General features: G+C 49.5%; 2 protein-coding genes across 4 annotated transcripts in view; one reads left to right on the top strand and one right to left on the bottom strand.

The window, feature by feature from the left end:
- Positions 1–50: 50 nt before the first annotated feature.
- On the bottom strand, positions 51–5,602 carry LDHD (lactate dehydrogenase D). Of its 3 annotated transcripts, none has more exons than XM_037516149.2 (12): positions 5,514–5,602; positions 4,617–4,729; positions 4,216–4,357; positions 3,882–4,023; positions 3,599–3,758; positions 3,097–3,296; positions 2,876–3,004; positions 2,654–2,781; positions 2,114–2,204; positions 1,892–2,003; positions 1,597–1,798; positions 51–970 (listed from the first exon to the last, which is right to left on the bottom strand). In XM_037516149.2, exons 1-11 carry the CDS (start codon positions 5,583–5,585, stop codon positions 1,633–1,635), a joined length of 1,455 nt encoding a protein of 484 aa, XP_037372046.1. In that variant the 5' UTR covers positions 5,586–5,602; the 3' UTR covers positions 51–970; positions 1,597–1,632. The 3 variants fall into 3 exon arrangements, with proteins under 3 accessions (XP_037372046.1, XP_037372047.1, XP_037372045.1); XM_037516150.2 differs by lacking the exon at positions 51–970 and adding an exon at positions 1,094–1,110; XM_037516148.2 differs by lacking the exon at positions 51–970 and having other exon boundaries at positions 1,491–1,798.
- Positions 5,603–6,797: 1,195 nt separating this feature from the next.
- Positions 6,798–13,645, top strand: part of ZFP1 (ZFP1 zinc finger protein) — a 28,319-nt gene continuing 21,471 nt past the window's right edge. Inside the window, exon 1 of the mRNA XM_054696998.1 lies at positions 6,798–7,134. Within this exon, the coding sequence (XP_054552973.1) occupies positions 7,076–7,134 (59 nt within the window). The 5' untranslated portion in view covers positions 6,798–7,075. The remainder of the gene's footprint in view (positions 7,135–13,645) is intronic.

A 13,645-nucleotide genomic window follows, 5' to 3' on the forward strand; every position in this document is an offset into this window, starting at 1 on the left:
AATTCCAAATGGTGCCCCCAAAAGTACACACACAAAGCAAGTAAGGCAAAACTATTCATTGTTAAATCTTCAGTAGCTGGTATTTCAGTGAACAGTGAGTGTACTTGTTCTTTCAATTCTGTATGTCTGGAATTTTTCCTAATAAAAAATTGTGGGGAAATGGCCATTTGCTGAGCGCCTACTAGTTGCCAGGCATTGGAGGGGGCATGGAGGAGAACCCTGCCTAGGAGGGGAGAACCTGCCTCCACAGCTCTCCCCTGGGAGGCAGGCCCTGTGGAAGGGCAGGCCCTGGAGAGCTGGGGACAGCCAGATGGGTCATGATTGGGGGAGTTGGGGAGGGAGTTGGTGAGAACTACCCCATGCCACCCCTTGGCACAGCTACTGGTTATGTTCAGGCATCTGGCGGGGAGGGGGTGGGTAGAAACGTGTTCCCCAGAGGACTGTCCTCAAGGCTCAATCTTTAAATGCAGGGGTTCCGCAGAGGGCTCTCTCTTCCCAGGCTGATACAGCTGGTGGCAAGAGATGTGGAGGGGCTAAGAGGGTGGGCTGGGAGGACCTGGGAGGTGGCTGGGGGAATGGGCATGAGGCCAGATGGAGGTACTGCTGGCTCCCCTGCAGTGCCACCCAGTGCCTCTCCTCTGCCAGGAGCAGAGGCTGGGTATGAGGGAAATGAGCCTGCGTGATAGGTTCCTGGAGCCTGCCGGAGGGCAGATTGACTCCCAGAATGCCAGGCCTCTCCCCAGCTTTGGGAAGTGGGCGTTGGGGCTAAGATCTGCATGCCATGGACAGACGTGCACCCAGGCCCAGGAGTCATTGGCCAGAGCAGATGCTGCGGTGTCTTGAGTTTTGTGGTGCCGGGCGCCCTCTTGTGGGTTTAGGGGGAACAACTGCCAAGTACCCTGGTGGAGTGACTGGTCCAAGCCTTGAGCAGGCCCTGGGGTGCACAGATCCTGAGTGGTGGCAAAAATAGCTGGAAGGGTAAGACATCACACCATGGAGATACGGTCCAAGGAGCAACCATCTTCAATGATTGGTAGCAGCCGCTTGAAGAACACATTCTGAATGGTCTGTGGTCCAATTCAGGTTCAGTGGGGGAGCCTGTCATAAGTGCTGTTGACCAGGACCAAGTTCTGAAGCCATGGGGTTCTCACGGGGGGGGGGGGGGGTTGGTTGCTGGCGCAGGGACCTACTCTCTGAAAGTGGCCTGCCTTCTGAAGCCCTCTCCCTTCTCCCCCCACCCCCCAACCCCTCCCTCCTGCAATAAGTTAGAGGGCGGACTTGGGACACCTCACAGGCAACCTGGCGGAGGAGCGGAGGACGGCCCGGGAGGTCATTTACAGATGCTGTCACCTCATCTCCAGACAGCTGCAGATGGGGTTCAGGTTTATTGGGGGCTCAAGGAGGACAGGAGTATTCTGTCACCTGGCAGGTGGAATAGGGCTGAAGATGTTGGGCCCCTCAGGTGTTGTCCTGGGGCTGGGGGCGGGGGAGGGGGCTGGGGGCTAGACAGGGAAAGGCGGCTGAAAGTCCTGATAGAGGCTGGGCCAAGGTGGAGCCAATCTGTGGCATGAAGAAAGCTCCCAGAACAGGAGGTACCTTTGTCTGGAACATTGTCCAAGTGCTCAGAACTCCTCACAGCACCTTGCCTGGGTTCATGAGGCCTCGGGGATCCAGCATGGCTTTGAGCTGCCGCATGGTCGCCACGCCTACAGCGCCCACCTCCTCCTGCAGCAGCTGCTGCTTGCCCAGCCCGATGCCATGCTCCCCAGTACACGTCCCATGGAGTGCCAGTGCCCGCCTAGGGGCAGAGAAGAGCTGCTCAGTGGGGGTGGGGAGCTCTTCCTACTTCCCTCAGCTTTCCCCCCACCTCCACTCCCTAGGCTTTGCTGACCTGCCCAGCCGTTTTGCAAAGGCCTCAACCCTGTGGAGCTCCTCAGCATCCTCTGGGTCTACCAGCAGGATGCAATGGAAATTGCCATCGCCAACATGCCCAACGATGGTTCCTGGGGACACAGAGGACAGAGCTGTCTTCCCCCAGCCCAGCCCTTCCCCAGCCGGTGGGCCCCAGCACCCCCTCAGCCCCCACACCTCCCTCCAGCAGAAGACAGCACACCTATAATTCCAGAGGCCTTCAGGTCCTCCTTGGCCTGCACCAGGATCTCTGGCAGCCGGGAGATGGGTACACACACATCAGTGGAATAGCCCTAGGTCAGGGACAGGCTCATGAGATTCTCCCCTTACCCCCACCCACCGCCTGCCAGGAGGTAAGGAGTCACTGTGGTCAAGGATAAGAAGGGTCCTGTTGTAGACTTCCACCTTGTTGCCCACCCCCTACTACCTGTAGGCCTTGCCAGCACCTCCCCTACAGGTCTTTAGCACTTGCTGCCTGGAGCCCAATCTCCCCTAGTTATTGGCATCACCTCTTTCTCCAGGAAGCCTTCCTTGGTGTACATAAGGCCTGAAAGCACCGCACTGCACCTGCTTCATCCCCGAGCCCATGGCTTGCTTGCCCTCTAGATTGTCAGGGGTAACAGCAGGTGGGGGCAGTCCTGCCTGCTGTGGGCCTCAGTCAGCTGCTTGGGCGGCGGTAGTGGATTGAGGAAAGGGTCTATGGGCTGCGTCTTGGGCCCACTTCCACCCCGACCTGTCTTACTTTGCTGCCGGGCCGCAGGGCCAGGGTCGAGTACCAGGCGTTGTGCCTTGCTGTCCAGAGCCGGCTTCGTTCCTCAGCCTCCTTGGCCCAGGAGAAATGGAAGGCTCCATTGTGCTGGGTAATCTCTTCTGTGGGGGCCGGGGTTGACACTGTACCCTACTCTGGGGTAGCCTGTGCACCACCCCACCCTGCCAGCACCTGCACCCCCAGCACCCAGCATACCTGTCCGCTTCAGCTGCTCGCTTAGCACCTGCTGCGAACCATGGAACTCCAGGAAGAGCGTGGGCGCCACGGAGCAGTTCAGCTTGCTATACTTGTTGCAGGCGTCCATCATGACATCATCTAAGAACTCTGGGACCAAGCAGAAGGGAGGACAAGTGAGGCCTGGCCTTCAAGAGGGCCCTCATCCAGGGAGCTCCCCTAGACGGCCGAGCGCGGCTCACCAATGCGGGCCACGGGCACTGCAGCCTGGAGAATGTGTACGGTGCTGTCCACGGCTGCCTGGACACTGGGGAATGCACAGGTGGCGACCACGGTGGCCTCGGGGGCAGGGTGCAGGCGCAGGGTGGCAGCTGTGATGAGTCCTAGGGTCCCCTCGGAGCCCACAAAGAGTCCAGTAAGGTTGTAGCCAGCGGCGCTCTTCCTGGATACACAAGGTGGGTGCGTGCCCAAGTCATGCGACCACGGACTTCGGGTCAGAGGCCTGGAGTGCTGTGCCTGAGACCTGAGCGCGCGCCTTGGCCCGCGTCCCTTGGCACCACAGCTGCCCGCTCCAAGGCCCAAGCCCACCTCATAAAGGAAGAACAAACCCCAGGAAGGTCCAACGGGGCCCTCAAAAGTCCAGCCCACCTATCCTGGAGGCCCCCACCGCCACCGTGGGTAGGGGGCGCTCCTGAGAAACTGAGGTGGGAGCTCCCCGCAAGTGGTGGGTTGCAGGACGCTCACCGGAAGTGACGGCCTGGGCCCGCAGTGTGGAGCAGGCGCCCGTCTGGCAGCACCACCTCCAGGTTCAGGACATTGTCCCGCATGGTGCCATAGCGCACAGCGTTGGTGCCCGAGGCCGAGGTGGCCGCCATGCCGCAGAGAGAGGCGTCCGCACCCGGGTCTGCAGGACAAAGGGCAGCCTGGGGCGAGCTCCTGGAGAAGGAGGGTGCCCCTCAAGGCCCAGAAACAGCCCTGCCATCAGGGAGCCCCCAGGGCCCAGGGAAAGACCTGGAGTTCAGCGTACCCACAGGAAACCAGAGGCCGCTGTCCCGCAGGTAGGTGTTGAGAGCTTTGCGGGTGACACCGGGCTCCACCACCACAGAGAAGTCTTCTGGATTCAGCTCCAGGATTCGGCCCATGCGGGTCAAGTTGACGCAGACACCACCCTGGCAGGAGGGGTGCCAAGGGGCCTACTGACCTGGGTGTCCTAGTCTGCAGCCGCCAGAACCTCGCCACAAGGCCAGCCTCCCACAGCCAAATGCAGCCAGGGATGGCAGGTGAGGAGGGCTGGACCTGGCCACCTCAGATTTGACAAGTGTGGGGAGACCATTGGCTGGGTGGGGGAGGGGCCACCATACCTGCACAGCACAGACTCCACCCTCAAGCCCGGTGCCGGTGCCAAATGGGATGATGGGCACACCGTGGTTATAGCATAGGGCTGCCAGCTGGCTGACCTGTTCCGAATTCTGGGGCCACACCACGGCATCTGGAGGTTGGCACCTAGAACCAGACCTTTGGCAAATTAGGGGTGCATGGTAGCCTCTGGGCCAGCTCCAGCTTCAAGGAACCTGAGGGTGTTGCAGGGCTGGAGCCGTGCATGGGAGAGAGGGTGAGAACATCCTTCAGGATGGGTGTGGAGGAGAGGTGAAGAGTGCCAGAGCACCCCAAAACAGCTGGGTGGGGAGGAGGATAGCCCAGGACCCTAACTCATAGCCGGGTGCCTCTGACTGGAAAGGGGGGCCCATGAGCTCCCCCATACCTGTGCATTGACTCATCATGCCCGTGCTGCTCTCGGGCAGCAACAGCAGTAGACACGTTGGAGTGCCCCACGATTTCCCTCAGAGCCTCTACAAAGCCTTTGCTGAGTTCTCTCTGTAGGAAACATATTCCTGGAGTCACTGAAGGACACTGGGACCAAGGCTCTGCCCATGTGGTAGAAGGGAGGGGTAGGGCTGGTGAGGTGGAACACACACAGGCATACATACCCCACACACCACACACACACACACACACACACACACACACACGCCCACCACACACCCCGCCCCCAAGGCCTCGGCACACCCCATCTACAGGAATGTCCCTTTCCCAAACAGAATCATTGGAGTCTGTGTTTCACTTCAGAAAATCCCCACCTGGATGAAAATAAAAGCCAAAGTCACGCTACAAAAAGGATGTCAGTGGAGTTCCAGATAGTAGCCAACCCTGCCTGAGAGTCTTGGAAAGGTTGAAAGGAAAACTGGAAGGAGAAGCTTCATTGCCCATCAACGGAGGCACCCCCACCCCTACCCAGGGCAGTGGCCAGTACCCAGGCACCCCCACCAACTCCAGGGCAGTGGGGAGGTGCTGAGCTCTTTACATAAGGGGAAAGCAGGCCAGCAAGCCAGGGACAGGGTAGCTAGAACCCAGATCCTTACCTCCAGGAATTCTTTCAAAACATGTGTTACTACTTGGGAGTCCCAAGGGGCAGCCCTGGAGACCCCACACCTTTCATTGCACACCCAGAAGCCCCACTAGTGGCATCTGTGGGGGCCCTTACTCGACACCGACACTTGACACAGGGTGAGCCAGTGAGCCTCTGCTCAAGGTCACACAATGGGGGGGGGGGAGCACAGAGTTTGGTGGGAACTTGGCATCGGGCTCCCCACCTACCTACCTGCATCCCCTTGGAGCAGTAGCTCCTCCAGGGGACTAGCCCCCGGGTAGCAGCCCGGAGCAGGCAGGCCATAGCTGAGCAACTGCACAAATCAGGTGGACTGGTGGCTGCACCAGCCCATTGGCTATGCTGGGGGTGGGGCCTGCTTAAGGTAGTGCAGCCTTAAGGTGGCTCTGCCAGACCTTGCTGAGTCAGGTAGTCTAGTGGGCACCAGGGTCTGTACTTCTAAAAGAGAGGTGGGGGTTACTTGACACAAAGGAAAACAGGATAGGAGCCACTCTCTTGCTTAAATCTCTGCAGTGACTTCCTTGGTCTTTCAAACATATGCTGACTGCTTGCCTTGAACTTAAAGGCCCAGCTAGTTTTCCTTACCCTTCCTTCCTTCCAGTCTCCTCTGGACTCCAAACCCCGGTTTGGAGTTTGGAGGGCAAACTCAGTTCCTTTATATACTGAATCACAGCCAGGCTCTGGTCTTGGCACATACTCCCTCTGCCTGGAATGGTGTCTGCTCTCCACATGGCTAGTTCTTTCTCAGCCTGCACATCTCAGCTCCAGGGTTATAGAGTAGACCACAATCAGGACTATGAGGAGGAGAGCACAGGGAGGCCCTTTGGGGATGGAATGGAGTAGGGCAATGAAGCAAGCCAGGAAAACTTCCTGGAAGAAGAGAGCTAAGGTTGAGCAGCAGATAAGTGAGGGAAAAACCCTATCTGTCCCTTCCGTCTCCACTCCCTCACTGTGCAGAACCCAGAATCATCCCAGAGTGATGGGGTTTTTACTTTTGAAGGTGTTTCAAGCTCAGTTTTCTTCCCATAGCATATTTGAAGATTCATTTTTTTTTTTAAGGATTTATTTATTTATGCATACAAGAGCTAGGGTGTAGACCAGAGGTGGGGGGAGGGGGAGGTTGAGAGGATTCACCACAGAGTGGAGAGCAGAACAGGTGGATCCATTGACATACACTGCTGAGGGGAGCAGTAGGCAAAGTAGGAGAGGTCTGCTGCACCATGTGGGTAGCTCCCTGGCCAGGGATCAAACTTGTGCTGTAGTGGCTGCCAATAGCTTCATCGTGCTGAGACTTAACCCCTTGGGCCACTAGGGAGGTTCTTGAAGATGCATGTTATTAACATCACTGAGAAAAGAGCTATTTAAAGCTTTGTTAGTCTAAAACAAACTGGTCCTCATCTAGTCCTGGGTTCTGGGTAAGACAGTCATTGTGACCTCAAGACATCAAGTTACTGTGTGACCAGAGATAGCCAACCCATCATGATCTGCACTTGGTCAGCTCCATCAAGTCATAATGTCAGGCAAGTCCAAAGCAATCCATTACTAGATGATAGGAAAACAAAGAAAACCGGACTTAAGTAGAGTCAGAGGGCAAAGTAAGCCACAGGAGTTGTTGGGCTCAGACACCCACCTCCTATATCCTCCGTTGCTGGGCCAGCACCTCTCTCGAGCTCATACCTATGCCATAAGGGGGAGCGCTTATGACCAGCTGATAGAGGAGAGAGTTCCAGCTTGACTCATGAAAGTGTTGGTTCAATATGAGGATGTAAGCTGAAATGGACTGCTGCTACACTACAGCGCCACTCGGTAGCCCTGAAATTCTTCTCATTGGCAGGTCAGACATCTAGTCATCCCCTTTTGTAGGAAAATATAGTGACCTAATAGTGGAAGGTATATTGGGGCCTCCCTGGTGGCATAGCGGTTAAAGACAGCGCTATGAAGCTATCGCCAGCCACTGTAATATGAGTTCAATCCCTGGCTAGGGAAGTGACCACATGGTACAGCAGACCTCTCCTGTCTCGCCTGCTGCTCCCCTCAGCAGTGTATTCCAGTAGATCTGCCTGTTCTGCTCCCCACTGTGTCTTGGGTGTAGAAGGTATATGGATCCCATGGAAATGGTGGACAGCTTAATTAGTTGATCAGGGGCCTAGGAAGAAAAAGATGGGCAAATGTGTGTGCAGAAGGTTTGGAGAAGCAGCATATAGACTGACCACAGGAGCAAGCACAGAGAGTTTTATATGACTTGTTAAAGCCCTATGGGAGCGAGTAAACAAAGTAGATAACATGATTTAGCCAGTTGTCATGGGCCTGCCTTTGTCCAGGACCACCCCAGGCCTGGCACATTGGTGGGAGGGCTGGAAGCTAATACTGGGCCCTCTAGGATGGGCACAGGCTCACTAACGCTGACCCAGCTGCTGCCACTGCTGCACAGACCAACACTGAGCCCCCACGTGACGCCTTTCCTTAAGGAGTCCAGCCAGCCACTTGGGAGCAAGTTAAGTTGGACCCCTTCCACTCTGGAAGAGAAGCACTTTATCTTTTTTTTTTTTTTAAGATTTTTATTTATTTATGCATACAAGAACAGAGGTACGGGGGTGAGTGGACTCACCAGAGTGGGGAGCAGAACAGGCAGATGTACTGAAATACACTGCCGAGGGGAACAGCAGGTGACAGGAGAGGTCTGCTGTGCCATGTGGGTCAGCTCCCTGGCCAGGGATTAAACTCAATCTGCAGTGGCTTCAGATAGCCTGATAGTGCTGAGACTTAACCCCTTGTGCCACCTGGAGGTCCCAGGAAGCACTTGACGTCAATTGAAATCAGTGTAGCACATGTTATGGGTATGGATCTGCCTCCTCTGCCTGCCTGGCCTCAGTCAGCTCCATTGCCTGAGGCTCACAAAGCGTTTGAGCACCACATAACATCCCCTCAAGCCAGGCAACCTACTTCTTTAGCGAAAGAGGTGCAGTAGTGGGCAGGTGATTTCAGGATCACTCACGTGTACTACACCTTCCCGAGGCCACGGCCTGACAGAACAATTGAAGGAATAGCTTTTGGAAGGTGCAGCCACGGCACGAGATGGAGGTGTCTCTAGTCAAGCATAGGACCAGGAGAAGAAGACACTTTTATATGAGTAACAAATGAAGGATGAGTACCCAGATTATTTTTAGCTTTTTATTTTGACATAATTTTATACTTATAGAAAACTTACAAAGTAGTACAGGTTATTCCTATACATCCTTCAGATAGTTTTCACCAATGTTTATGTTGTACAGGCAGTTATCAAAACTAAGAATTGGTAAACACTGATTGGTATAGTTAGAGAATTGGTGCAGTTATTAAACTACAAATCTGATTTCACTTATTTGTGAAATCAAATAAGTATCAAAATCTGAAAAACTAACAGTATCAAATGCTGACAAATACACAGAGTAACAGGAACGCTCATTCCTTGCTGGTGGGAATGCAAAATGCTACAGTCAATTTGGCAGCTTCTTACAAAGCTAAGCATTCTTTTACCATATGATCCAGCAATCACATTTCTAGACATTTACCCAAATGAATTGAAAACTTAATGCCTATTCAAAAACCTACACACAAATGTTTATATCAGCTTATTCATAGTTTCCCAAAACTAGAGACAGCCAAGATGTTCTTCCAAAGAACATCAACTATATAATTGAATAAACCAACTGTATATAGTTCATTCATGCAGTGGAATATTAGTTGACTGAAAAAAGAAATGAGCTATCCAGTCCCAAAGAGATGGAGGAATCTTAAATATATATTGGTAAAGACATCAGTGTGAAAAAGCTACATACTCTGGGATGCCAACCTTGTGACATTCTGCAAAAGAAAAAACTAGGAAGACGACAAAAAAAAAACAGTGAATGACCAGAGGTTTGAGGTGGTAAAAATACTCTGTGTGATACTGTAGTGGTGGATATATAACATTATGCAGTTTTCCAAAACCTATAGAACATTGAAGTGCAACACTATTTATAATAGCCAAGTTATGGAAACAGCCTAAATGCCCAACAACAGAGCAGTGGATTAAGATATGGTATACATACACAACGGAATATTACTCAACTATAAAAAAGGATAAACTGTGCCATTGTGATAACATGGGTGGAATTGGAGGGTGTTATGCTAAGTGAAATAAGTCAGGAGAAAACAAATACAGTTTTATGAATATGTAGAAAAACAAGACAAAGGAACTGACAGAACTAAAGAAATGAAAATAAGGCCTAGAAATATGATTGCAGAATTGAGGCTACTAGAGGGGGCGGGGGAGAGAGAGGGTATAGGCAGGAGGGGGCCCAGAGTCTAGGGTAAGGGATTCTGGGTGCCATGTGGTGGGTGTGGTCCAGTGACATACATCAGAGGAAGTGTGACCGTTGAATCATACACAGTGCTGTAAACCAATGTTGCCACAATAAAGAAAATAATATATTTGAAAAAAAAAAAAACTTTAGAATTTTACAATGTCAAGTATGAACCTAGTACAGGCAAATTAAAAAAAAAATCATTTAGGAAAATGGGTGGATTCCAGTAAAGAATGTGGTGGTGACAAGAGAATCTAAATGCATGAAACAGCCTCCCTGAAGAAGGTGGGGGTAAGTGGTGCTGATCTAATTAACTTGGTTTTTTCCTTGTTTACTCATGGGAACGTGCCCACTAGCATTACGTTCCAGTAGAGACAGTCCTGCTCTATAGGTGTTTGAGATGCTGTCCCAGATGTCTGTCTTTTGTCCTCATTCATTGCTTCCTCTAGAGGCCTATGGGTCTGCTTCTCCCCAGCGAAGGTATTTGCTCCACCCGTTTTATGGGAGCTAAAAAGATACATGGAGGAAAAATTAACTTCTACCCAGAAGCTCAAGGTAAACACTAAAGGAATTGAATACCCCATCCATGAAGTAGACAGTTATTAGCCATTAGCAGCTTCTTTGTTTTATTTTCTACCACTTTCTGCAAATGGGATTCTTCAGCTCAGTCATCAGCAGGGCCAATTGGGATTATGTTTCCGCCTCCAAAATTAATAGGAAAACTAGGCAGGGGAAGGACATTGAGAAATTACTACTTTTTCAATTGGGGTGATTTTAGAAATTTTTTTCCCCACCACAACACTCCTCTGGCCCCCCTGTCTCTTTTCCTTCCCCTTCCTCTCAACCTCACAGCTCTTGGGATGTTTATTAGTGTCCACTGGTGCTTGAAAATGTTTTATGTTATTGAATTGTCTACAACATAAATGTCCAGTATTTGTTTTCACCGTTGACTTGTTTTACTAAACAAAATTCTCAAAAATTCCCTCCATTTCATTGAAAATGACTGTTTCACCTTTTTTCTTTTTTTAAGATTTACTTATTTATGCATGAAAGAACAGGGGTACAGGCCAGAAGTTTGGGGGGTGAGAGGATTCACCAGAGAAAAATGGGAAACAGAACAGGCAGATCTACTGAAATACACTGCTGAGGGTATCAGTAGGCGAGACAGGAGAGGTCTGCTGCGCCATGTGGGTAGCTCCCTGGCCAGGCATCGAACTCATGCTGCAGTGGCTGCTCATAGGTTGCATCTTAACCCCTTGTGACACCAGGGAGGCCCGTTTCATCTTTTCTTATGGCTACATAATACTCTGTGGTGTGGATAACCACATTGCTGGATCCAGTCCATCTGCTGACATTTAGGCTGCTTGCATATCCTAGCTATTGTGAATAATGCTGCTGTGAACATTGTGGAACTTACAGAACTTGGTATTGGTGGTTTCAAATTTCATGTTCTTTGCATAGATTCCCAAGAGTGGGATTGCTGGGTTGTATGATATTTCTGTTTTCAGTTTTTTAAGGTAAATCCAGATTGCTTTCCATAATGGCTATACCAGTGTGCAGTCCCACCAGCAGTATAATACAGTTCCTTTTTATCCTCATCCTTTCCAACACTCTTATTGAGAGTCTTTTTAACATGTGCCATTCTTGCTGATATGACATGGTATTTCATTGTGATTTTAATCTGCCTGTCTCATTAGAAGTAATCATGAATATTTTTTCATGTGTGTTTTGGCCTTCTGGATATCCTCTTTGGTGAATTGTCTGTTTCTATCTGCTGTCCATTTATTAAAATTAATGAGTTTTTTATATATCTTGGATATTTACTCCCATATCAGTTACATACTCTACAAATATTTTCTCCCACTCAATAGGGTGTATTTTCATTGTCTTATATTTTCTTGGCTTCTTAACTTGAGATAATCCCGATTGTTTGTTTTTGTTTTTAATTTCCCCACGTTAATGGTTGAGTCACCAAAAATATCTTTGTTGTTGATATCATAGAATGTTTCACCAATGTTTTCATGTATATATTTTGTTGTTGTGGGTCTTCTGTCTAAATCTTTAACCCAGGGCCTCCCCAGTGGCACAGCAGTTGAGTGCTGGGCTGCGAAGCTACCTGCAGCCTCTGCAGTGCCCATTCGATCCCCGGCCACCGGGCGAGGGTCCCACATGGCACAGCAGACCTCTCCTGTCTTGCCCGCTGCTCCTCTCAGCAGTGTATTTCAGTCCTTCTGCCTGTTCTGCTCCCCGCTCTGGCTCTGGTGAATTCTCTCACCCTTCCGCGCTTCTGACTGTACCCAGTGCTTGTATAAATACATAAATACTTTAAAAAAATAATAATAAATTTTTAATCCACTTGGAGTTTATTTTTGTGTATGGGGTTAGTGAGTAATCCTATTTCACTCTTTTATGTGTGGCTTTCTAATTTTCCCAGCACCATTTATTAAAGAGGCCATCTTTCCCTCATTTTATGGTTCTAACTGCTTTATCATAGACTAGTTGCTGGTATGTATGTGCATTTATTTTTGAGCTTTCGATTCTATTCCATTGAGCCACGTCTCTATTTTTGTACCAATACCATGCTGTTGTTAGTACTTTTGCTTTATAGTTAAGTTTGAAGTCAGGTAACATGATACCTCCATTGCTATCCTTTTTTCTCAGGGTTGATTTTTTTTTTTTTTTTTTGCAATCAAGTCCTTTTGTGGTTCCATATAAATTTCAGTATTTTTTATTCATTTTTTAAAAAGTAATTGTTGGTCCACTGTGGAAAGCTGTCTGGAGGTTCCTCAGTCTACTAAAAATGGAGCTACCATACGATCCTGCAATTCCACTCCTAGGGATCTACCCAAAGGGCACAAAAACAGTGATTCAAAAAAGCACCTGTACCCCTATGTTTATTGCAACACTATTTACAATAGGTAAAACCTGGAAACAACCCAAATGCCCAAAAATAGATGACTGGATCAAGAAGATGTGGTATATATACACAATGGAATATTATTCAGCAATCAAAAAAGATAAACTCATGCCATTCACAGCAACGAGGATGGAGCTAGAAGGAATTATGCTCAGTGAAATAAGCCAGAAGGAAAAAGAAAAATATCGGATGGTTTCACTTATAACAGAAATATAGGGGAACCCAATAAGACATCAGTGTAAAAAATAATAATAACAGTACAAGACACAACAAAGCAAAAACAGACAATTATAAACCAGAGACATCCTGCAGGGGAGGAGGAGGGAGAGGGATCAGAGGGAGGGAGGGAGGCGCACAGGGGACTGAGGTGATGGTGCACTGGTGCTTTGGGGAAGGAAATTCTATGGGGACTCAATCTGAGGGGGTGGGGCAAGCAAATATTGTCTGAAAAATTTAAAAATGATAAATGTTAAAATAAAAAATAAATAAAATATTAATATAAAAAGTAATTGTTGGTATTTTGATAAGGATTGCATTAAATTTGTGTATCATTTTAGGCTGGATAGTCATTTTGATTATATTAATTCTCCCATCAGTGAGCATGGGATTTCCTTCCATCTGCTTATTCACTATCTCACTCCTTTGGGAACACCTTGTAAATGGAGTTGTAGAGGTACCGGCCTCTCGTGCAGAATGCTGAGGTAGCACTTGGTACACTCAGTGGAGAGAACTATAGAACTGATGATACTTGTAGTTTGGTGTCAAACATCCTTAAATTTTGCCTCATTCATTCATTCATTCATTCCTCATCTACACCAAACACAGTGTTGGGAAGGCAGAGATCTGTGAGACAGTTCCTGTATACCCAGAGCCCCCTGGGGTGAACTCTTTCTAAGCCATTTGACATGTAAGAATATTTCATTCATCAAGGAGAAAGATGGACTTGTTGAACAGTAAGACAAATGGGATTTTGCAAGGGTCAGGCTGTTTCATTCTCAAGTCAGTTTATGTTAAAAATGATGGAATGAGCATTATAGTGGAGGACTGTGGGTGCCCTGGGTGGTAGGTGCAGCGTGGTGCCATGCATCTGAGGTGTGATGCTA

This window comes from Talpa occidentalis, unplaced genomic scaffold (assembly GCF_014898055.3).
Source record: "Talpa occidentalis isolate TD23 unplaced genomic scaffold, MPIMG_talOcc4v2.1 talOcc4.17, whole genome shotgun sequence".
Taxonomy (NCBI): domain Eukaryota; kingdom Metazoa; phylum Chordata; class Mammalia; order Eulipotyphla; family Talpidae; genus Talpa; species Talpa occidentalis.

Coding starts and splice junctions, on each gene's coding strand:
- LDHD (XM_037516149.2), bottom strand. CDS start 5,585: ATGGCCTGCCTGCTCCGGGCTGCTACCCGGGGGCTAGTCCCCTGGAGG. Junction 4,730..5,513: donor ACTGCTCCAAGGGGATGCAG/GTAGGTAGGTGG, acceptor TGTTTCCTACAG/AGAGAACTCAGCAAAGGCTT. Junction 2,205..2,653: donor CCCTGCGGCCCGGCAGCAAA/GTAAGACAGGTC, acceptor TCCCTGACCTAG/GGCTATTCCACTGATGTGTG.